Source organism: Liolophura sinensis, chromosome 10 (genome assembly GCF_032854445.1).
Source record: "Liolophura sinensis isolate JHLJ2023 chromosome 10, CUHK_Ljap_v2, whole genome shotgun sequence".
NCBI classification, from domain to species: Eukaryota; Metazoa; Mollusca; class Polyplacophora; order Chitonida; family Chitonidae; genus Liolophura; species Liolophura sinensis.
In genome coordinates, this window is record NC_088304.1 from 27,889,829 (window position 1) to 27,913,745 (window position 23,917).

General features: G+C 38.3%; 1 protein-coding gene across 5 annotated transcripts in view; it reads right to left on the reverse strand.

Moving 5' to 3' along the window:
- Positions 1-23,917, reverse strand: part of LOC135477241 (septin-2B-like) — a 56,929-nt gene that overhangs the window by 6,416 nt on the left and 26,596 nt on the right. For 4 of the 5 annotated variants that reach the window (XM_064757419.1, XM_064757416.1, XM_064757415.1 and 1 more), the window contains exons 2-9: positions 10,142-10,247; positions 9,213-9,299; positions 8,473-8,596; positions 7,279-7,413; positions 6,094-6,211; positions 5,077-5,178; positions 3,512-3,657; positions 3,009-3,110 (exon numbers count right to left, since the gene is read on the reverse strand). In XM_064757419.1, coding sequence (XP_064613489.1) covers positions 3,009-3,110; positions 3,512-3,657; positions 5,077-5,178; positions 6,094-6,211; positions 7,279-7,413; positions 8,473-8,596; positions 9,213-9,299; positions 10,142-10,151 — 824 coding nt within the window. In that variant the 5' untranslated portion in view covers positions 10,152-10,247. Of the gene's footprint in view, positions 1-3,008; positions 3,111-3,511; positions 3,658-5,076; positions 5,179-6,093; positions 6,212-7,278; positions 7,414-8,472; positions 8,597-9,212; positions 9,300-10,141; positions 10,248-17,788; positions 18,011-23,917 lie in introns of those variants that run through there. The other variant, XM_064757418.1, reaches the window with a different exon arrangement.

The following is a 23,917-nucleotide window of genomic DNA, read 5'->3' on the forward strand; positions in this document are numbered from 1 at the left end:
GTTTTCTAGGTATATACTATGTAAAGTGTTTCATTTAAAAATTTTGATCTTATTCGAGGGCGCAGACATCTGGGTAGTTGCCATTTTACTTGTACCAGCACACACACAGGAGTGAAAACACTATCAACGTAACTTGGGCGTTAATACAAAACTCTTTTTCGCGGCCTCGTAACTCCAAAACCAGGTTATGATGACGTTCACATTGGTCTGTTGTCTTCCATAATATACTTTCTGGTTATTATCAGCTAAACTTCTCTGAATATCGTCAAATGTTGATCATTTCCCTATACCTTCCCATGTTATCTTTCACCTAGTCGTCTGCTTCCTGTTGCGTTGCACAAGTGAAGTTCTCAGCTGTCCGCGGTCTCAAACAGTCAATATTGCCCAAATTTGTAAGTACCTAGGCCACTCCCCGAATTCGCCAAGTTGTATATGGCCTTGGTACAGTGTGGGGTTTCTTCGGTATAAACACTGCTTTACTGAGCCGGTGAAAAAATACTTTTTCAGAATTATAAATGTTTATAGAATGTTACTTCAGCATTTCGACCCCCCCGCCCCCAAAAAACAAAAAAAACATAACCCATATATGAAGTACAAATATTTCACCATACTACGAATTCAGTGCCAACAATGTTATAGATAAGAACTGATGTCATATATTAAAAGGATTCATGGTCTTCAGCATACGGCGCAGCTGTCAGCAATGATGAAACTGCAGAAATACTAGCTTAATGAGCGTGTATGTATCAAAAGCCTCGAGTCAAGCCTGCTTACAGAATGTTAATGATGAAAGCATAATGTATTTGCCCTGAACATTCCCCAACAAAGTTCGCTTTCTAAGACAAGTTAAGGTCTTAGAAAACATTACTTTTGATGCTGAAACATTTCTCTAGTGGGATACCTAACATCCTGCCCTCCAAACAAACCTTAAAATGGATAAGATGGAAAGAATTCTTGTCATCGTACAAAATGGGTAACTTTATCATAGACAAAACTTTAGGGTCAATCACAGCAAGTACTAACATGAAGGTGTCACGGTACAGAAACTGCGGCAGTGACATGCTCAATAGAAATCCAGATCTGACTTGCCAGGTGAAGGGTTACACAGACACAGCTGAGTAAGGGGGAAGCATTCCACTTAGCGTAGTACAAGGGATGGGTTTGGTGGAATAAAACGCTTTCAATACATCCTTTCATTTTACCATAAACTTATTGGTATCATTCAGTGCTATTTATTTATTTATTTTTTTTTTTATAAAATTTCCCGTGTAAAATTCCACCTGTACTTTTACATGTATATATTTTACATAAAATGTAAAAACTTATTTCTCTGTTTTGGTAGAGCTGGAGATTATTTTCACCTTCACTTTTCCCAAATTTACGGGAAAAGTGCAAGAAAGAATGGAACTAAAATCTGGCAGGGTCATGACTTACATCTATCCTACACTATGAGAGTCTGGAATCTTGTGCATTGAGTTTTTGTACATATGAGAAATCAGAAGTGTGAAGGAGTTCATTTCTCAAATCGCAGATCCTGGAGAGTGCATGAGTGATGGATGATTAACGATATACGATTAAATTCATTATATCCTTCAGCCAAGGGATTATTCATTTCACAGCATACAGGTTTATTGTTAGCTGTGCTGTGTCATGCACACAACTTCTGCAATTCTGGGGAATGTACAAAGGGGGATAACTCATACAGGGAGCAGTAGCACATTCACATCCACAAAGACACAGCCATACGTGTATACTATGTATGAAAGAGATAATAAAATACATAAAAGGTTTATATATTTATATAAAGCAAAACAAATGCTTACCATTTCAGAGGCAAAAACAGAGGAAAAGAAAAAAAAAGAAAGGAAAAAACAAAGAAACAAAAAGAATGGCATGTTAAAACTTAAGTCTTAAAGTGCACATAAAATCCGTCTAAAGTTTTTTTAGCAATTTCTAGATGTAATAATGCATGATGCTTCCAAACAAAACAAATATCTAGTTTCTATATTTCTAAAAAAACATTTTCAGTTTTACACATGATAGCTTACGAAAATGTTTGTTAATAATTTAACACTTTGCACTTAAAGCAACAATCAAGTTTCAAAAGTAGTTTAAAAAAAGTCACTTGAAACAGACTCTCATCAACCATAGAAAAAAAATCAACGGATTCTATCCGCATCAAAAGTTTCAGTCAGTCTGATGGGAGTTATTCCAGGAGCCACAGTGGCCGTGGGTGTTAGCACTCCTGTGCGGTGCAATGACCCAGGGGCCTCCCATCATAAGGTCACTGTGAGTTCACATCTAGCTCATACTGGCTTCCTCTTTGGCTGTACTTGGGAAGGTCTGCAGCAACCTGCAGATGTCCAGGGCTTCCCTCGGTTTCCTCCCACCACAATACTGGTCGCCGTCGTTGAAGTGAAATATTCTTGAGTAGTGCATTAAAAACACCAATCAAATCAAATAACTCAAGGAGTCACTTTGTTCAGACCATGTTTCTTGAGGGCTCAATCCTTCAAAGATTTGTTCTTTCTGCTGTCGATCTGACTTACTGTCTTTTTTGGAAAATGACCGTGTAGGTGATAACCAGCATTTATAGCCTAACTGACTGAAATCTATAACTTTTAATAATAATATGCAAGGACTTCAATTAAAAAATCCTTTGCTGTCAATCCAGCACACCACAGGTGTTTCAAAATTTTTTAATTGATATTAATTTCATCGATATTGGTTCTGAATCAAGTGAGAATCATTTGTAGATTTTGTACATGAATTTTCAAAAAAAAAAAAAAAAAAAGGAAGGAAAAATTGAGCGGCAAGAGGAAACATAACACAAAAATGCACCAGGATTTCAAAGAGCTTAAGCAACACAAAGAAGCTTTGAGGTGGCAATCACAACTGACTTAGTTCCTTCCTCAATATGGCCACACGCAGAAAAAAAGAGAGTACTGGCATCACAACAATGACAATTTAAGCTGGCGAACAAGGTCAGAAAAGGTTATATCGCTCACCTGGGTTTTCTCTGAGCAGGGCCTCCAGATGCAAGGTTTTCTGCGCGGTAATTTTCATAATGGAATTCTTGTGTGACTTCCTGTAAGTCCTGGAGGTGGGTTCTTAAAAAATTAAATTTTATTTATTCATTTGATTCTCGTTTAACACCACATTCAAAAACTATTCAGTTAGAAAGATGAGAATTTCCAGTTGATCGGCTGATTTTAAGGGAAATCAGTATTTTCAATATACATGTATGTGAACAAAGTACATGGCCAAAATAAATTGTTTTACTCAGGGGGGCAGCCACTAGAAAAAATTTCACATAATTTTGAACGGAAGAACTGTAAGGTGTAAGTCCTTATACACTGCAGCACCAGCTGAGGTGAATATCTGACCATACACATAAAACTGGCCATGCACATAAAAATGTTGGTTCTCAAGCTTTAACTAAGGTTTGGTTCTTTGCTTCTTGAGGTATCATTTTTTAAGTGATGGATGGTGAATATTTTATCTGACTTACATCAGCATGGTCCTCAGTTTGAGAAAGTCACAATGGTCGGGGTTCTCCACCTCTACAACTCCCCATGGATATGTGCGACCTCTGACCTTACGACCTTTCACCTCAATAACACCATTGGACCCCACAACAGCAAATGGGACAGCCATCTGAAGATTTGAAAATGTTCCAATACACAACATTATTTTTTGTGTTCATGACAAAACCTTGAGATATTAATGTATACTCCAACTGATACTGATTTCATCAACCTTAAGCTGTTTACACTGCTCTTCGTACTCATCCTTGTCAGAATCACAGTCAGGTAGAGGGCAGATGCTAACTTTTACTACACTCACCTGAGTTAGTGATGTTTATTTCACTCACCTTAAGCTGTTTACACTGCTCTTTGTACTCATCATCCTCGTCAGAATCACAGTCAGGTAGAGGGTAGATGCTCATTTTTACTACACTCACCTGAGTTAGTGAGGTTTATTTCACTCACCTTAAGCTGTTTACACTGCTCCTTGTACTAATCCTCCTCATCAGAATCACAGAGAGGTAGAGATGTTTATTTGACTCACCTCATCAGAATCACAGTCAGGCAGAGGGTAGATGCTCACTTTTACTACACTCACCTGAGTTAGTGATGTTTATTTCACTCACCTTAAGCTGTTTACACTGCTCCTTGTACTCATCATCCTCATCAGAATCACAGTCAGGTAGAGATGTTTATTTGACTCACCTCATCAGAATCACAGTCAGGTAAAGGGTAGATGCTCACTTTTACTACACTCACCTGAGTTAGTGATGTTTATTTCACTCACCTTAAGCTGTTTACACTGCTCCTTGTACTCATCATCCTCGTCAGAATCACAGTCAGGTAGAGATGTTTATTTGACTCACCTCATCAGAATCACAGTCAGGTAGAGGGTAGATGCTCACTTTTACTCCACTCACCTGAGTTAGTGATGTTTATTTCACTCACTTTAAGCTGTTTACACTGCTCTTTGTACTTATCCTCCTCATCAGAATCACAGACAGGTAGAGATGTTTATTTGACTCACCTCATCAGAATCACAGTCAGGTAGAGGGTAGGTGCTAACTTTTACTACACTCACCTGAGTTAGTGATGTTTATTTCACTCACCTTAAACTGTTTACACTGCTCTTTGTACTCATCATCCTTGTCAGAATCACAGACAGGTAGAGATGTTTATTTGACTCACCTCATCAGAATCACAGTCAGGTAGAGGGTAGATGCTCACTTTTACTACACTCACCTGAGTTAGTGATGTTTATTTCACTCACCTTAAGCTGTTTACACTGCTCCTTGTACTCATCATCCTCATCAGAATCACAGTCAGGTAGAGATGTTTATTTGACTCACCTCATCAGAATCACAGTCAGGTAGAGGGTAGATGCTCACTTTTACTACACTCACCTGAGTTAGTGATGTTTATTTCACTCACCTTAAGCTGTTTACACTGCTCTTTGTACTCATCATCCTCATCAGATTCACAGTCAGGTAGAGGGCAGATGCTAACTTTTACTACACTCACCTGAGTTAGTGATGTTTATTTCACTCACCTTAAGCTGTTTACACTGCTCCTTGTACTCATCATCCTCGTCAGAATCACAGTCAGGTAGAGGGTAGATGCTGATCCCCTTCTCTTCTATTTGGTCCATTATCTGAAACAGTTCACATTCATTATGAAATTTCAATGCTTCGCTGACCTTAAATTAGTTTCAGAATGACACATTAATTGTCTCGAATTATTTGAAAAAAAAAGCTTTTGACATCTTTAGTTCTAAATGGCCCACTGAGTCTAATAACTTAAAAAGGAAGTCAAGCTTAGTAAGCCAAGATCTAACAAACTTCAAAATTCTTGAACAAATTGCGGAACAAATAGCCTTGGCAAGTTTCAAATGGCTATGAAATATGGCTTTGTAGCAGTGAATATGATCTCAGTAGGCCTTCAAATACTGTGTAGACCCGCTATGGCATAATTAATGTATGTAAATAATATATACGTCCGCTGTCTGAACTCATTACATTGAAATGTTTGCACAAGGTGATGTCACAAAGAGTTATCTTGTTTGATTTATTTAGTTATTTATCTGACTGATTGGTGTTTTATGCAGTAAGAATATTTCACTAATACAGCAGTGACCATCATTGTGGTGGGAAGAAACAGGGCAGTGTCAGGGGGACCATTCGCAGGTTGCTGCCAGACCTTCCCATGTGTGGCTTGAGAGGAAGCCAGCAAGAACTGGACTTGAACTCACAGCAACAGCACTGATGCGTCTCACTGGCATGCTAACCACCTCAACAACCACAGAGGCCCCCTCATCATGTCTAAATTGTGAGGCAACATATGCAACATTGCAAGACGTCATCATACTGCAAAATATCAGATCCTATCGAACAAAACTGGAAATATGAAGGTGATGTCCCAGGATTTTTATACCAATATTTCAAAGGTAATACATGTCTCCTATGGGACACTTTGGTCTTTCAGTTAGTTTAGGATTTGCCTCTAACAGTCGGTCTTAGGAAAAGGTTCAAAACCACCTGATACGCAGAAGTTGGTTATCCTGACTCACCCTCTGCTTGAGGTTTTGCACTTCTCGTTTGGTGAGAGTGTCAGCCTTAGCGATGACAGGTACAATGTTCACTTTGTGATGCGCAGCCTTCATGAAAGCTATGTCTAATGGTTTTAATCTGTAAAATCAGAAAAAACCCAACAGTTAAAGTCAGGATGAGCATATGCACAATGATTTATTTGATTTATTTACTTGGTTGGAATTTTACATTGTACTCAAGAATCTTTCACTTATACAATGGCAGCCAGCATTATGATGGGAGTAAACCAGGCCCAACCAGGACATTGCTTATAATAATAATATTCAGGGGATATAACTCTTCCAGACAAAATAAAGATGACTTTTGTACATAAGAGAAACAGAAAATTCAGAGCTGACTGGCTGCGAGAAGACAGAAGATTACAGATTGAAACACTTGGATTCGCAAGGACTTAAGTCTAAATGTACATGTATGTGCATGTTTTTAACACTTCAAATTCACTCCTTTCTTCTGACACAACACATAATTAACATGATGGTAAGCACAAATGACCTTGTTTTACATACATTTAAATACAACTTCATTTTAAGTTTTAAGCTTAAGCACTCCATGAAAGTAACTTTTGAATGCTTTAAACAGATGCGTGTATATTTCACTGTAAATTTCCACATTTTATCAAACACTACTTCCAAACTAGACTAAATGCTTTCGCAGCACTGTGATGATCATTACTTAGAATGTGCAAAACGAGGATCTGACGTTCCCCCTAGGTGTGTGTGTGTGTGCGTGTGTGTGTGTGTATTTGTGGATTTTCTCCTTTCATACTTCTACACTCAACAAAAATATAAACACACAAAGTAATTTTATAAGGTTTTGTTTTCCACAAATTTCATGCTGTTTTCACGTTGCCATAGCTCCTGGATCTTTGCCCTAATGTGAAAATCTGGTTGAAATTGATGCCACAATTGATAATGAACACTTATCCTAATTGCGGAGTGAACACGTTACCTAATACAGAAAGAAAACAACAGAAAATTGCTTCGTGCATTTATATTTTTGTTGAGTATACGATGTTACATATTGATTTATTTATTTATTTACTTATTTCATTGGTGTTTTATGCCGTACTCAGGGATATTTCACTTATACGACGGCTGTCAGCATGGTGAAAGTGTTGGATTTTGAGAATGCTACATGTAGCTTACCCGTATCCTGATGGATTGATGAAGTAAAAGCAGCAATGTACGCGGTTATCGCTGATGTGACGTCGGTTGAGTCCACTCTCATCCTGCAGGTAACGTTCAAACTGGTCGTCTATGTACTTGATGATAGGCTGGAAGCTGGACAGAAACACAACATTATTGGAAAAAATACATTCAAATGTTTATGATGTCATTAAAGTAGATCCCCAACAATGAGCTCTCCAAACTGCAGACAGATAGTTTGATGTTCCCTGAATCCGTTCAGATCTTTCAAAATATCGAAAACGGAAGAAAAATGGCAGAACGTGGTCATCAAACATCAGAAAATCTACTCCACTATGATCGAACCACCACTGACCTTGTGACGTCACAAAGGTAAATTCACTGCAGGCATCTGAGCAATGTGAGCAAAAATCAGTCTTTTTCCCAGATCTAATACGCCTACGACTCTGGTAGCCTATCTTTCAAAATATTTGTTGTAAAGCTGTTTTACTTATATTATTTACAGTGTGCTAATTAAGAGATGTACATGTAGGGATAATTAGTATGGAGGGGGTGATTGGGGCTGAGGGTTAAAGAGCTTGAATTCAGGCGATGTGCCTTGCCAGTATGTTCATCCACGACGTCATTTCCCAATATGTCCGACCACTGAAGAAAAATATGCATAAAACAGAGCTACTATAAAGAGATATACAGATAGGAGATATGTGTCTCAAAACTTAAGTAATTTTGACAATATTTTTGTTAGGTACATGTATACATGTGGTCACTCTACATTTAGAACCAACTGCCTAAGAGCCTGAGTCAACTTTCAGCACAAGAATCTGTGCTCTACCAACAAAGCGTATATCCCAAATAACGAAAGTAGTATTAATTGTGGGATTTTCCAAATGAAATCCACCGGTTCGCATACCATAAACTATGAAGACCTTCAACCAATGAAGTATTTGACAGGTCACATGTCACCTACGGGTGTCTCTGGCCCCGCTAATCACCTATAAAAACACCTGTTGGAGATGGCCCAGCTTTGTATTTCTGAAGGTCAGCTGAATCCTTCAAAAGTTAGGGTAGTTACACGTAGCTTAGACTAACGGACTGTTGGGGTCACTGAAGTGCCTGGCATAAACAAATGAACTTCATGTAAGGCTAGCTAATGAGAATATCAAACTCTCATTGCTGGCACTTGATAGGACTCACCATTCTTCTGAGTTGATCGAGTCGGCAAACCCTGGGGTGTCAACCACAGTCAGCCTTAGCTTCACACCCCTCTCCTCAATCTCCACTGTGGAAGCATCGATCTTCACAGTTTGGCTGATCTTCTCTGTAACAATTACAGTTTTCTTTATTTTTAAAGAATACCATGGCAGTCAGCTTTATACAGTAGGTTGAGGAAACTGGAGTGCCCAAGATAAACCACTGACAAGTCACTGACTGACTTTCTTGTCTACCAGATTTCCACAATGTTTTAGTTCTTTTAAAAGATTACTTCCGTCAATGCACAAGACTGACGGAGACAACCTGATGAGTGTCTGCTAGTGCTTACTGTCAGCAAACTCCTACAAAGAGAGGCATGAAATCCAAAAACTGCCCACTCCTAGAGATACATGTATACAGGGTGAGAATAATTTAGGCATTTTGGTTGAAATCAGAGACGCACTCAACACTGATTGGGGCACATACATGCATAATGCTGTACTGAAGAATTTTCCACTGATCGGGAATGAAAGCTGGAATGAAGGGCTGTGTGCATCCTAGGCTCTATAATATGCCCATGATTCTCTCTAAACATATTCATAACAGAAACGATTTTTCAATGTACATACATGTCAACTTGCAAGAAGGCTAGACCTTCTTTGTAGATTTCGTTCACGCCAAACCAGCATGACACACTGAAGGAGCACGCTCAAAGTCTAGCCCTCGTGTAAGTGAGGACATACCTGAGGCTGTGGGAATGATCCTCTCTGGGTAGAGATCTGACAGGAACAAGCTGTTGACCAGTGTGGACTTCCCCAACCCAGACTCACCTGAGAAACATGAAAAACAATGGGTAATATTAAAATTTCACCTTTTTCCCCTTTCTTGTAGAATCAAACACATTTTTTGTCCAAATCTTCACAGACAAAGAGGAAATATTCAGCCATGGAGGTACAAAATTCGACATGAATGAAACTCAAACATGAATGCAGGAAATTCAGCAGCAGGATTGTGGAATGGTTCTGTCAAAACACAAGTACTTGTACCTACTCAATCTGACAGACAAACTATTCAAAGCCTTCTTATCTTTTCATAACGTGATGATTACAATTTTACAGGGATGTGTTTAATATTTTTTCGCATTTTGAAAGTGGACATCAATTTTACTTTTGCAGATCAAGGGCTGTAACTTTGAGCACCTACATGTACAAAACCAATACAAAGATAAGTTAAGACAAATCTGCTACATGAATAGTCACACCATTGCCATCACAAATGTTATAATGTAAATCAGGGCCATATCTAGAGTCACTTTGGTTCTGGGAAATGTTTGGGCTTCCAAATTGTTGGCTGCCCAAACTGAACAAGCTGCATTAAAACTAACAAGTAAATTAAACAAAAACATGATGGCTTACCAACAGTTTACAGATAAATTTCTTTCATTAACAGAACAGACTGATAAGCTCTTAGAAAGCATCATTTTGAGTGGCATTTTTCAAATTTTTAAAATGTCACCATTAAAGTTTGCGATTAGAACCTTTAATGTTTTTCTAGATACAGCCTTCTACATGCAGCTTGATTCGTTTCAACTTTTGCATTCAACAACTGCATCTTTACAACACTGGAATATACCAATAGGTGTAATAATACAGTGCTATCAGCGTTGACTTACCAACCACCATTAAGGTGAATTCAAACCCCTTCTTCACATACTTTCTGTGCACCTGATTGGGTAGGTTAGCAAACCCCACATACCCAGGCTGCTCAGGGTTCACAAACTGAAAATACACAAACACATCAACCATCATCAGTTCGGTTGTCCAGGACTGTACGTTTGTTTGTCTGTATGTTTGTCTGTAATAACTGTTGTCGTTTTGAGAGTTATCAATTAATTGGGGGGGGGGGGGGGGGGAATATCCTGGTACCAAGAGAATATTAAAATTTTAATGTTATGAGCTTGTTTAAAAGATGAACAAAATGGCGACATGCAGACAAGTGGCAAGGAGTGGTAGTCTCCATTTTTCTCAAATGCCAAACCTATGCTCATATTTATCACACAACTTAAGACTCAAGTCATAAATTGCACGTCCCTAAAAAGGCAAACTCAAATTGTGGTTAATGCATTCTTCTGCCCTTAAGAATCAGCGTACAAATTTTGACTACTTTGGAGCAAAACATTTTATTTGTAGCCGTGTTTGTGACTTAGGCCTTAAGATGTTTGATAAATACGAACCCTGACCATTACTATACAAGTTAAAAACACAAATCAAACAAATACACATAAATCAATACACCAGAGACAAAGCTGATGTTGATAAGAAGCAGGGTGAATCTCTTTGCTAAAACTTGACCACAAGGCAGCTGTTATGAGTAGTTTTGAGGAAAACATATTAGTACATATACACGTCATAAAACTATGCTCCGTGCTGTCTTGCCCATCAACTATATCTAGTCACATCTCTCTATGACTTTCCCTTCCCAATTACCATAAATTTCCTTTACGACTACATCTACATCTAAGTTCCTTTTTGCCAGATTCTGACAGATACATTGATTTAAGAAAAGTGTTTTCAGTTTTATCTGCAAAGTAAATGTATGTACATGTGGGATGATATTGTACTGGAAAACTGTAAGGTTCAACACCAAAAATAATGCATGGGCTTACTGATATTTATAATTTTCCCCTAAAAATGCAATCTTCTGTTAAATTTTTAGGTCATTTAGGGTATATCATAACTGGATGTGGTTAGTTCAAACTACATGTAAATGTCACAACCACCAGTTCCTTAACATGTACACTGGCTCTGTACATGTGCAGTCGGGGCCAAACACTACAGTGTTGTAAATTAAAGAATATACTGAGAACTGAGAAATGTACATGTAGCATGAAAGCTTAAACAGACTTGATTTCAACCAATTTGGGACAACTTTCATAAGACATTACTCAGATTAAAACACCAAGCCACTTACATGTAATTTAGATCTGAGGAAAGCTATGGAAAATTTATTAACTGTTTTAGGTAGTTAGGTAAATATGGTTAGGTAAATATATACATGTACATTTCTGGGCATAAGAACCATTGGTCACAAAATCATGACCTGGTCACACATAACTGTATATATATACATGCTTATATTAGTGTCTACATAAATTTATTTACAGATATTTACAAGGACTTTGACTGGTGTACGTTTAAGACATGTACAATACTAAAGGATACTCCATACTGTACATGCACTTATACATACATGCACTTATGTATATCCATCATGTATACAGACTAATATATACATATGTTACTCAGTGAGTGAGTGCTTGGGGTTTAACATCATACTTAACAATTTTTCAGTCATATGCCGAAAAAGGAATCCTTAGAGTGCATGTAATGTGCCTCCTTGTTGCAGGACGGATTTCCATCGCTCTTTTATCTAGTGCTGCTTCACTAAGACACCTTACCGCATGCAAGTAAGCCATTATACTGATATGGATCAACCAGTCATTGCACTATCACCTTTACGCTGAACCTAAGGTCTTTGGTGTGACTCAACCCAGGACTGACCCTGGATCTACCGCTTCCCCAGCGGACAGTGTCAGGACAGTAATATACAGCCATGTACAGACAAGTTAGTCATCCTCAGAAACTCTCCTTATCTCACAACCCAGCTGGATTTAGCAATGTGAGGAATTCTGAGCCAGATTTTTGTCAGCCAACAGAACAAACACCTGGTACAGATCCATTACAGATGGATACATGAATAAAGACTACATTTCATCTGGTGCTCAATGGAGGTTTACAGATGATGTGGCACAAATGATTAGGTGGGTGAACAAGGCATACAAGGAGTTCATTACTATTGGATACAACCCATATTTTGGGAATATGCAACATGAAAGTTGAAAAAAAAGTTTTATAGTCCAAAATCACAAAAATATCTGTACCCTACTTCTTCTAATTTTGGGGACAGATATTAGTAGTGTTGAAAGTAGAATACTACATTGCTTTATCAGCTTTTTGGAAATATAAAGATATGAGTATGTTGTTCATTAGACGGTCTAACCAGTGACAAAAAAGAAACTTAATATTTCTGCAACAATTACATATATGTTAGCTAAAGTGAGCAGAGCAGGTGTCCCATAAATTAGAACAAACACAACAAAATATTGCCTTAAATAAAGTGTCCACATCACTTTTAAGTTTTGAACACAACTTTCTGTTATTAAACTGTTAAATGTATATATGTATGTAAGAGTAGCTGATCATACAAACTTGCTAACTATATGAAACTGTACACACATGAACATGTATACATTTATCTTACATAGTAAATAATACAAAAATATGCACACATAAAAATAAAATCTATTTTTTTATGCAAAATTCAGGATAATTTTAATAAATCCTAAGAGTTGCACAAAGATATTTGAAACTCAAAATATAGAAAACAAAATTTATACATGTTGCTTAGAGCTTCACTGTGTGTATATATCCCATGTAAGGTGTGAATGTGTGCACGAGCCAAGGTTGACAGCCATTTCTGCAGAATACCTCTGTAATTATCTCTGTAATTAATACAGGGCACCAGGAAGGATGGTGAACCACGTGTACATATAACCCATGTACCATATGGTGTAGTCACCTCTCCTCAGTTCTGTTGTATGTACTTTATTTGTATTTGGTAAGTGAGTTAGTCAGCTGGTTGCCATGGAATTCCATGTTATTGCTGACCTGTTTATGTTTCCCTATTCCTTGTGTATTTTGTCATAATCCCCTCCATCCCCACCCCAACTGGCAACCTTAACCTTCATGTGTAAAGTCTGTAGTGAAATGGGTACAACTTCACTGACATGAACCACCTGGGAAAGACATTTCATTATCAGACAGTGTTGGTTAGCTCACCACTCCTAGGAGTCTGGTATGGAGAAATGTCTGCACCAAACTCCCCGCGCTGATGTACAATGTGTGAATCTCTGATATTCGGATTTTATGTATCTGTATAGACTGTGATTTCATGATTTCTTATTTCAGGGCAGCAACTGAGATACCAAAGACCGAAGACATGACATAAGACACCTTACTCCACCTCAGCCCTCCAACACTATCACATTGTACACTGTATGCTGACACCAGACCAACCAGTCCTGTTTCTTAGCTTTAACTTTTTAGTGCTAAACACCAAGCAAAGCAGCAACTAGTACTGTTTTTAAAGTCTTTGGTATGACCCTACCCGAGTTTGATTCACGTGAACGCTCTAACCATTACTGGATAGATCAAATTTTACGTCTAACGCCTGTGCATGTGGCTCTGACCCACAAAACACTCCAGGAAGACACCAAATGTGACACCCTTTATGATCAATACATGTCCATGTATATATAGAGACGATAGATTTGTTGAATTGCATTAATTGCTCCACCTTACATGTATCTCTTACATGCCATAGAAATTTTCAGTGGGATTCATGCATCTTTTCACTTTGAATTTCGAGCCAACACTACATTGGTTGGGATGACCAATTCCAGGGCTTCAGAAAAGGTATAATTTTATCTGTCTACAGTACACATCATAATGCCCTCAGAATGGGCCTAAATAAACATTTTGCAAACATGCAAAAAAATGTCAAAGAATGACAATACGGTAGCATGTTACTGCTTCATGTTAATCCATGGACGTCCCTGTACGAATAAGTACCTCCTTAGTACAAACTACAATGTTTCAATGTATGAAGTGCTGTGCTAACTGATACAGGTACATGTGATTACTCCTCATGACCTAAACAATTTGCCCACAACACTGCATTTTTATAGGCAAATAAATGTCACAAAATATTAGTTTTGGTGCTGAAACTTAATACAATTTTCCACTAGAATATCACCTCATGTTCTAAGCAAACTTCAAAACAGCTTCCTAAAATCGCTAGAGCTCTCAGAATCAGGAAAACTGGGCAAGTTAATCATGGACGAATTTTGTGGTCATTTAGGGTATATATGAATTAATACGTGCACATGTATGGCAGACATTTATATAGAAGGCACTACCCCTTGGTAACAATCTGAGGGTAACAAGTAGTTTCCAATTACTGACAAAAATGCCAGCCCTAGCCATGTGGTATCCATGTGGACTACTGTAGGCTGCCTTCTGGTATGAGGTTACATGTGAATGTAAGTGGTATGTATCATCAAACTACATGTACTTCACTGAGTATCTAGGCTCGGCTGTTTAATGGCAGTACGCACAAAATCGTAACGAAATGAAACGGAAAATGAAGTGGTCAGGATTATAAACAGTGACCTCAGCAAAATTAACATTCCTCTCTATTATTACATGTATGCTGTTACGGCAGGTCATTGTGCAAATTCTTTGGTGCCACTATAGAGTGTGCATGCCTGCAAATACTGCCACTGGTAAAACAGTTTAAATATCCCATGCATACTAAAGAATAAATGTGAACTTAAAAGTCATTTACATTTTATCCTAACTTCGTTTTCATTGCGTCCATAATTTTGTACAATGGCTTAAGGATTTGCCTACTAGTATTTGTCCAACACATCTGACGGACATGTTTTACAACACTAACTTTGATACTGTACATTAACTTTATACATGTAAGTATGTATGTATGTATGTACGTATGCAATATAATACTGGACTACACATTGCATATTAGTGTACTTGTAATGTGTTGACTACACACATTCTGATTGGTACACATGTTACTAGAATGTACATGCAGTTTTGTGACATCATCATAATTTTGGCAGCTGTCCAGATTCACATTATGCAGTACATGGATATCTAAATTAATCTTTTTGTATGTACTGTAAAATAAATTGTAAGCCACAGATTATAGTACATACTATTGTATACACAAAATATACCATACTGTACACTTCAAATTGTGCCTGTGTAGTGTAGGGCCATTGAGAACTTTAACAAAGTACATACATGTATACTGTAAATCTTCAACCTTTTCAATCACTAAAGCTCTTTTTTCAGTGGAATTTATACATACAATTGCATGACAATGACACCAAAAATGAATTTCCTAGTACCAGTAAAGATGCAAGCATTATAAGGCTGTGCAGATTTTGTCTCCAAATCCCTGAGTTCTCAAAATGTTTCAAAATATTGGTCGCGATGATGAGTAAAAAGGTTGAAGGATTATGGTACATGTAAATTACTATATGTGTACTTAAACACAGCTTAGTTTTACAACACGTACTGTACATGTACACGTAGGTTCTTGTAAGTACAGAACTTCTCCAATTAATGTGACTTATGCACCAGATTGCATAACATGGCAACATTTGCCGGAAGTGGTCTCCCCACCACACTATTTTCAATTCCAAAATGTGTACCTCGTAATCTGACGTACTTGACACTTCAGAAATTTGGCTACTCTTCAGCTGGCTTCCTCTGCCTAACAGTGAACTCTGCACTACAGAATGTCAAGACACCCAGTCGGCTGTGGCTGTCCTGCCACAGACACAGGGAAGCAGTTGCCCATGTGTATGTACACGAATACGAATATGTGTGTAAAAAAGGGTTGCCACAGATACACACACGGTACAGTTCCTAGCTGTTCTCATCCAACCAACCAACCAGTCGGAAAACAGAAAACTTTTAACAAAAATCTGAAATTTTTCAAATTATTCAGATATTATGATATGAAGAAAATTTGAATTCTGTTTTAGAACACTTCATGATAAGAATGGTTTCCAAGAATTTGATTACAATACTATCCAAAAGTACATATACATGCACTGGTACGTGTAGGTAATGTTAGGTACATATATACATGATTGTGCAATGCAACATTTATGACGCAGATGTAGACATTTATGTACATGATTATAATGTAATTTTCCTCATGTTTGTAAGGCACAATCTAATTGGTCAAATTTTTGCGTTTTTACTCCAATAAACGAAAAAAAAAAAAAAATGAAGCCACGCCCACGTACAACTACTTTTTCTATGAGCAGAACTGAAAGAGACTGAAGACATGTCACGTGACATGACAAACATAACATTGCAAATGTATCTATTTCACAGACATTCCTGCTGAGGCAGTGGGGTACATGTCATGTGAGTGTGAGTGATGTTGCCAAAACAAGCCAGTTTGATCAAAATCACTTTCCAACTGATATCTAAAATACACACTGTTGTCCTTGGATATCCAGTAAGATGTAGATAGTGAGACGTCTTCCATATGTCATAACTACATGTACATGTGTTTTGCCAGTGGCATTGCCAAGTCAACCGTTTACAGACTCCCATATATCATCAGAGTGCAACAACAACAGCGACAGCAGTCTGTTATTCACAGCGCAAATGTCTTGTCACCTACAAAATTTGTCTCACACAAAATAAATCCAACTTGTTCTGCATCTTATGTGCCTACACTTCCCTCAGTTTTCACCGTCTAAATGTCAAGTTATTTGCGATTCTCTTGACGTTGCTCAGTAACGGTGGAACTTCGATCATCAATTTCATTGGCCCAAAGCTCAATGTAATCGACTAACATTTCTCCCGGTTTGCAAGGAAAGTAAAGCATCAGATAACATTCTTTTATTCCCTAAATTAATTAGAAGTATTGACTGTAATATTTGTTTTTAGGTTTATTGGGGTACAAACGAAAAAACTGCAGTGCAAACTTTTGTATGAACCGCTTTACAGACTCATACAGTTTGCATAGCGGTTTTTTCATTTGTACCCCAATACACCTAAAAAATATTAGTCAACCCTTAAAATATACATGTACTGTCTACTCACAGCCGTTGGAGGTTAATCCTAAGCCAGGCAAGTACATCCATATATACATGTACCAATGCCAGTACTTGCCAGCCACAGTGTCAAAACTTCTTAGCTGGCATGTTAAGGAAAGACTGCTAAATAAAAGAGCGGTGGAAATCCGTCCTGCAACAAGGAGGCACATTACCCGTACATGCACCCTAAGGATTCCTTCGTCGTCATATGACTGAAAAATTGTTGAGTACGACGTTAAACCCCAAGCACTCACTCACTCACTCACACCAAATTTAACCAAATGTGCCAACTTGCTTTAAACACACTTGCATGCTTATCACATACTTGTACATGTTTACCAGAAAGAATTATGTCTACATCTACATTGCAAAAACTACAGAATTCATGAACAATGCCAGCTGTGACTACACTTGAAACCAACATGGTTTGTTTGGTCTTGGCTTGTGCAGTAACAGTACCATATTTCTTTTGCATTGCCAATCACAGAAATAGCTTCACCCTACAGATGAAGCCATACAGTTTCTACAGTAGTTATGACCATGTGAAGTACTTACAGCTATGTCCTCAGAAAGCCCCAGGGAAAACATGTCGGCCGGGAGGGAGGGGGTTAATACACCGCTCGTTAAAAACACACCCTGCCTGAGAAAAGCTTGATAGAGTGGTTGGGGCGTATGGTAACTCCTACTCAAGTCTCAGAATGCAGCCAAAAAACACCAATGCAGTACTCAGTATTCCCAGTTGGCTGGATACCCCTTCCTGCCTGACAGTGTTCTCTTGCTCTGTATAGCCCAGTGCTTGAGCATTTCATTGGCAGAATGAATCTGTAGTCAGCCCAGTGGCCCCTATGTGGTGTTAAGCTATCCTGTTTAGGGTGTGGGGTCAGACTGACAGACTGGGTGGATGGGGAGGGGGAACACTAAACCCTCACAATCTGCTACTGATGCTGACTGATATCTACCAGCGCAGGCTGGAGGCAGCAGCCTGACATCTGTACTAACCTAGTTACACCTACATGTATACATTCATCATAGGCTTAGAAGCTGAATGACCATCTACCGTAAAGCTTTTAAATACATGCGAATGTATGTATGCTTGGTGGGTGGGGGGGAGTTAAGTTAACTTTTCAACAATTTTTGAATCAAGGGGTGTGTGTGTACATATTATATACATGTATGGTTTCTTCTTGTGGCAGGGCGAGTCCATGTTGCAACCAATGAAAAATATCCTGTCTAGTACACCAAACATGACACCCACCCAGTGACATTATACTGACACCAGGCCAACCAGTCATGTTTCCTTCCTGTAATATAACCACAGTGCTTTCGGTACACTACTAACTGAGAATCTGCAATAGATTTTATTTGCATAATATCGCAGATTGCCTACCATAAACCACAACCTTTGGCAGGTTACACATACTCTGTACTGATGAAATGATGAGACAGCATATGTTTTAACTGTAAAGCGAAACCCTCAAAACCTTACAGTAGAGCAAGGTCTACATGTATGATGTTAAAACATAATAAAACAATAAAATGGATCATGAGTCCTGCAGCCAGGCATTTGCCAGGTCCCAATTTCTTTCTCTATTTGACACAGAGAATAGAACAGCCATATCATACATGTATAGTGGGAAAGCAAGTGGTCTTTATTTATTGAAAGACTGCGCAAATGACCCAAACAGGCTTTAGCATGAAGCATAATCAAGGCTCCACAAAGAAAATCTGGGAAATACCGATGAACATTCTGGTACACCTAGGGTATTAATTACTATTCATGTACAGAGTGAACATCCACATTTCTCACAATTCAGAGAAAATTCTAACCTTCTGATTAGCCAATCCGTAAGTTTCTGCACTGGCTGAACAGGTGAGGAATACAGCCTCAAACGTTTGATCATTTTTGTGCCTATCTACAGAGGGAATGGCAGCAATGTTTGTTGAACAATATACATGTACAAGTCACTAATTTTACTTGGCTTCATTTTCAAAAGAGTTTTAATGATTCAACAGCTAGCAACAACAACATGTGGAAAAACTTCTCGCAACATTGTTTTAAGACAACTAAATTGAACATCCTTGCAAAACGAAGCGAAAATGACAATCTAGCAGTTTGCATAAGGCAAGCAGTTTCTTTCAGACGTATATCAGGTCCTGTACCCAAGCAGCATGCTGGTGTAAATTTCTCTTACGTGCACCTGGCAAAATAACTTCATGATCATCCCTTTATTACCTACTGTATTTATGTATACATGTGAACTTCCTCATTGAAGCTAATTATCAACATGACTGCTCCCACTAAACCGTTCATTAATCAAATTCAGGCTGCAGTTCAATATTAAAACAAATGCATGCTGATGTATTTCTGTGTGACTGACTACATGTACACACATGTAAATTTGTACATACATGCATAGAGTACACAGCCTGTCAAACATCAACAATGTGATGTTTCCTTATTATAAATTCCATTTCCCAAGGAGTGAAATAGGTTATCAACTATATATATACACACACACACACATATGTATATATATATATATATATATATATATATATATATAAATTATTCTGTTGGTCACTGGCATCTCCAAATCAGAAATCCAATGTCCTACAGGCTGAGCCGAGGGGAAATTCCCACCAGCTACATATACAAGTTCATATGCACTTGCAAGCTCCTCCCCTCTCACAAGACACACCCACATTCACAGGCCAACAGCCCCATGCTTCTTGGAACTTGTTCACCCACCGTACCAGAGTAATGTTTCCACGGCTTTTCTTATGTGTCTCACACTAGGATTTGAACTCGGGTCTTCACTTAGAAAATCCAGCAATATTCAAACTCAGCTAATGGGAAATTAGAACTACATTGCAACCACTGTGAGTGTAAGCACTTGAAAGTGTTTGTTAACCATGTACATGATTTGAACTCTGATCATTTGCACACTGCAGCACTTTACACTAAACGTGTTAACCTTACCCTCTGCCAGCCATACATGTAAATTGAAAACGGAATGATGGGTCGAAACATCCTGTACCAGTACACGTAATGGTCATGGCAGTGTAGGCTCTGCTTTGTACATAATGTACATGTACAACACTGAAGTTACATATGATCAATCCTGGCTGTCAGACGTCTGCTCTGCCTTCCTTCAACATGACACATACATTTGTACATGTATTCAGCACAACATCATAATACCTCCACTTAGATCCATCAAGTTTTAAGATTTTTGTCAGTGACATCATGTAAACACCAGGCTGTACATTAATGTGTGTTTGTACAACACAGTTAATGTTGTGGACATATATTTATTGTTTGCATTTAAACGCACATGTATGTAGATTCAGTTACATATACCTCAATGAGACCAACATACAGGTATACACATGTATTTATATGTAGGCCTGTATGTAATGTGCTCTGGTGTGTGAAATTTGTTGTACATGTGCTCACACTTTCTTATTCACACTGAAGTATACAAGTTTTTTTTTTTACTACTATGATTATTTCTTCTCAAATTAACACTTCCAGAAAATGTGCCAATGCGTTAACTTGTTGAAGTTTAGCCCTAAAAAGGGGAGACAACTTTGTAGACCAAACTCATAAAGAAGCAAACAAGGGAGCTTACTCTTACAGGCTAAACCAGGCCAACTTACCATGCAGTGCCCATTGGTTTGTCCAGGGCTAACTGTAAAAACTAAAAAAAAAAAAAAAAGCGTTTCTTCCAGCACATAATGTATCAGTAGTTTACTTGAAGATGACAATTCATGCATGCCTGTTTGTACTGAACGATGTCATACCACCTCATGTTTTAATAAAGACTAGAAAAGTTCAATCCCTTCATGTGTATTTGTTCAAGTTGTTCTCGCCATTTCATGGCTGAGATATTGCTGATGTGGCGTTAAGCCATAATCATTCATTCATTCATTCGTATGTATTTGAATCTCTTTCTACCATGGGTGTTAACATTGCAATGTGTACTGGTGAAAGTCTATACATTTATATACTTATGTACATATACTGTGCACCTATGCTTATTCGGGAGCGGTAGATCCAGGATCAATCCTTGGTCGAGTCACACCTAAGACTTTAAAAGAGGAAGTTGTAACTTCCTCGCTTGGCGTTCAGCATGAAGGGGATAGTGCAACGACTGGTTGACCCGTACCAGTATAATGGCTCGGGCGGGACGGCTTACTTGCCTTCGGTAAGTCGTCTCAGTGATGCAGCACTAAATAAAAGAGCGGTGGAAATCCGTCCTGCAACAAGGAGGCACGTTACACGTGCATGCACCCTAATGATTCCTTCGTCGTCATATGACTGAAAAATTGTTGAGTACGACGTTAAACCCCAAGCACTCACTCCCTATGCTTATTGCTACAATAGCTGCTGTCCACGTACCGGCCCATGTATATGTGTTGATTATTATTGCCATTAAAAACTGATACACATAGATAACTAAGACTGAAATCTTTACTAACACCTCGGCTGTAGCCTTGAGAGGGAATTACATGTATACTGGAGAGGTACATTTACAAGTAAATGTACATGCACCAGACACTAATACCCATATACTGTATACTTGACAATGAGAAAAAAATAAAACCATTCACGGATAATCAAGAACACATGTACTACTATGTGTACATTTACAGGTCTCTGCACAAGCCTTCTTAATTTCTTACATACGGCTGTCTCGCTTGAACTGATTTTATTCCTTGTTCTCGTCATAAAAAGACTTAACATTTTAAACATGGTAAGGAGAAACTTAATACCCATTTTCCTTGAGTCATAATACTGCAGTCAGACAGGAAATGACCCTGTGGTCTTGATGGGGAGTGAGCTCAGTAGAGATAAGAGCCTGGGATCAGATACATCCTGGTCTCTATACACCAGGTGCACATGTAACAGAGGTTGACACCAGGGATGTCTTCTGTACAAATACCAGGTCGAATATCCCAGGAGGAAGCGGTTTACATTTCGCCTACAGATTAGACCAGAAGTATTCTAAGTACCATAGTAGATTTACATGTAGTTTAAACACTTGTAAACTAGCGAGTGTAATTCTTAACTGAAACCAGGAATAGTCTGCTCCATTTGGCAACAATATACATGTACTACACATCCAACAACTGTAATACATGTATTAACAAAATGCCGTTTTAAGATCGTCAAAAACACCACATCTGTCTGAGTTTAGCACATTTTCGTTTACTTGCCACACCACACAAAAAAACAACACAGTACTGAAACTTTAACAATATTCTCACTTCCCATGCAATCCCACTATTTAAATCCTGAATGACAAGAATTCGCGAGACAAAGGTTGCATCACTGCACTAAACCATCTGTGCTGCAAGAACGTATATATGTAAAATATTTCTCAGTTATGGCCAGAGGCCAGGCGTCAGACGAACCATTACAAAACAAAGAAAAATCAATGAAAAGCTTTTTGTTTTCTATTACATCACATAGCCAAGCACAGCAAAGCATAAATAAAGAGAGCTCTTTCAACTGGTGCTGACACAACTAAACACCAACATCTGCCAAAGTTAGAAATGATGGGCTCAAAATTATTACAAGAGCTGCATGAAAATTAGTTAAGAAATAAGGCTTTTTTGGGCTGATGAAGATAGAGCATATCTTGTCTGGGTGCCCTGGGGCGTATCCCATCATACATCATTCTGATAGTCGACAACAATGCCCTGGTATTACGACGCCAAAAGCCGCCACACTCGACCCGCACAAAATCAATACTACTAGACCTGTCCTCCACAAGCAATCATTTAAAGCTCAAATTTGCAACCCTAGTTGTCCAGATGATAATATAAAGGGCAATGCGAGATATGAAGATGTCAGAAGATTTGCAAGTAAACGGAAATGTGCTAAACTCGGAAAGTCTTCTACAGTGGAAAATGGGATTGGCTAGGACTGCTTTACACGATCAATTCATATACATATATACATGTGGACATCTGAGTCAAACTAAATAGACCCAGAAGCCTCTCACCAATGGGGTCGCTCTGAGTTCAAGAACAGCTCATGCTGGCTTCCCCTCCGTCCCTATGTGGGAAGGTCTGCCAGCAACCTGCAGATGGTCATGGGTTTTCCACCCACCATATTGCTGGCCGCCATCATATAAGTGAAATATTCTAGAGTATGGCGTAAAACACCAATCAAAAAAAAAAAAAAAAACAAAAAAAAAAACTAAATAAATGAGTTAAGTTACAGGTATATATTCAAGAGCAACACCAGTCTAACAAAGACTTACTGTAAAAGGGGCATTTCAACTTCACACTCTTTTATTGCTGAGGGTAAGAAATGTCCTACTGTGTGACCTGTCAGAAAAGTTAGCCAACTATTTTTGATTACATTTAGTATAATATGGACCCCTGTGAAAAGTTTCACAAAAAGTTATTTAGAATAGATGAAGGATGGAAAAAAAATTAAGATGCTGACTCTTTGTAAACGTATGAAGTTCTCAAAGAAAAGCAGTATCATTTGTGTATCCAGAACATGGTGATCAGTAAACTAATGTCAGCAAAAGCTGACTAATGTTTCGGACAAGTCCCATAATACAGAAGGGCCATCATTGCGTGTAACTTTTGTGACAAAAGAGTTTGAACTCAAAACTCCCCTATTCTTGAAACTGGTCACTCCAACCATTACACATGCAGTTTTGT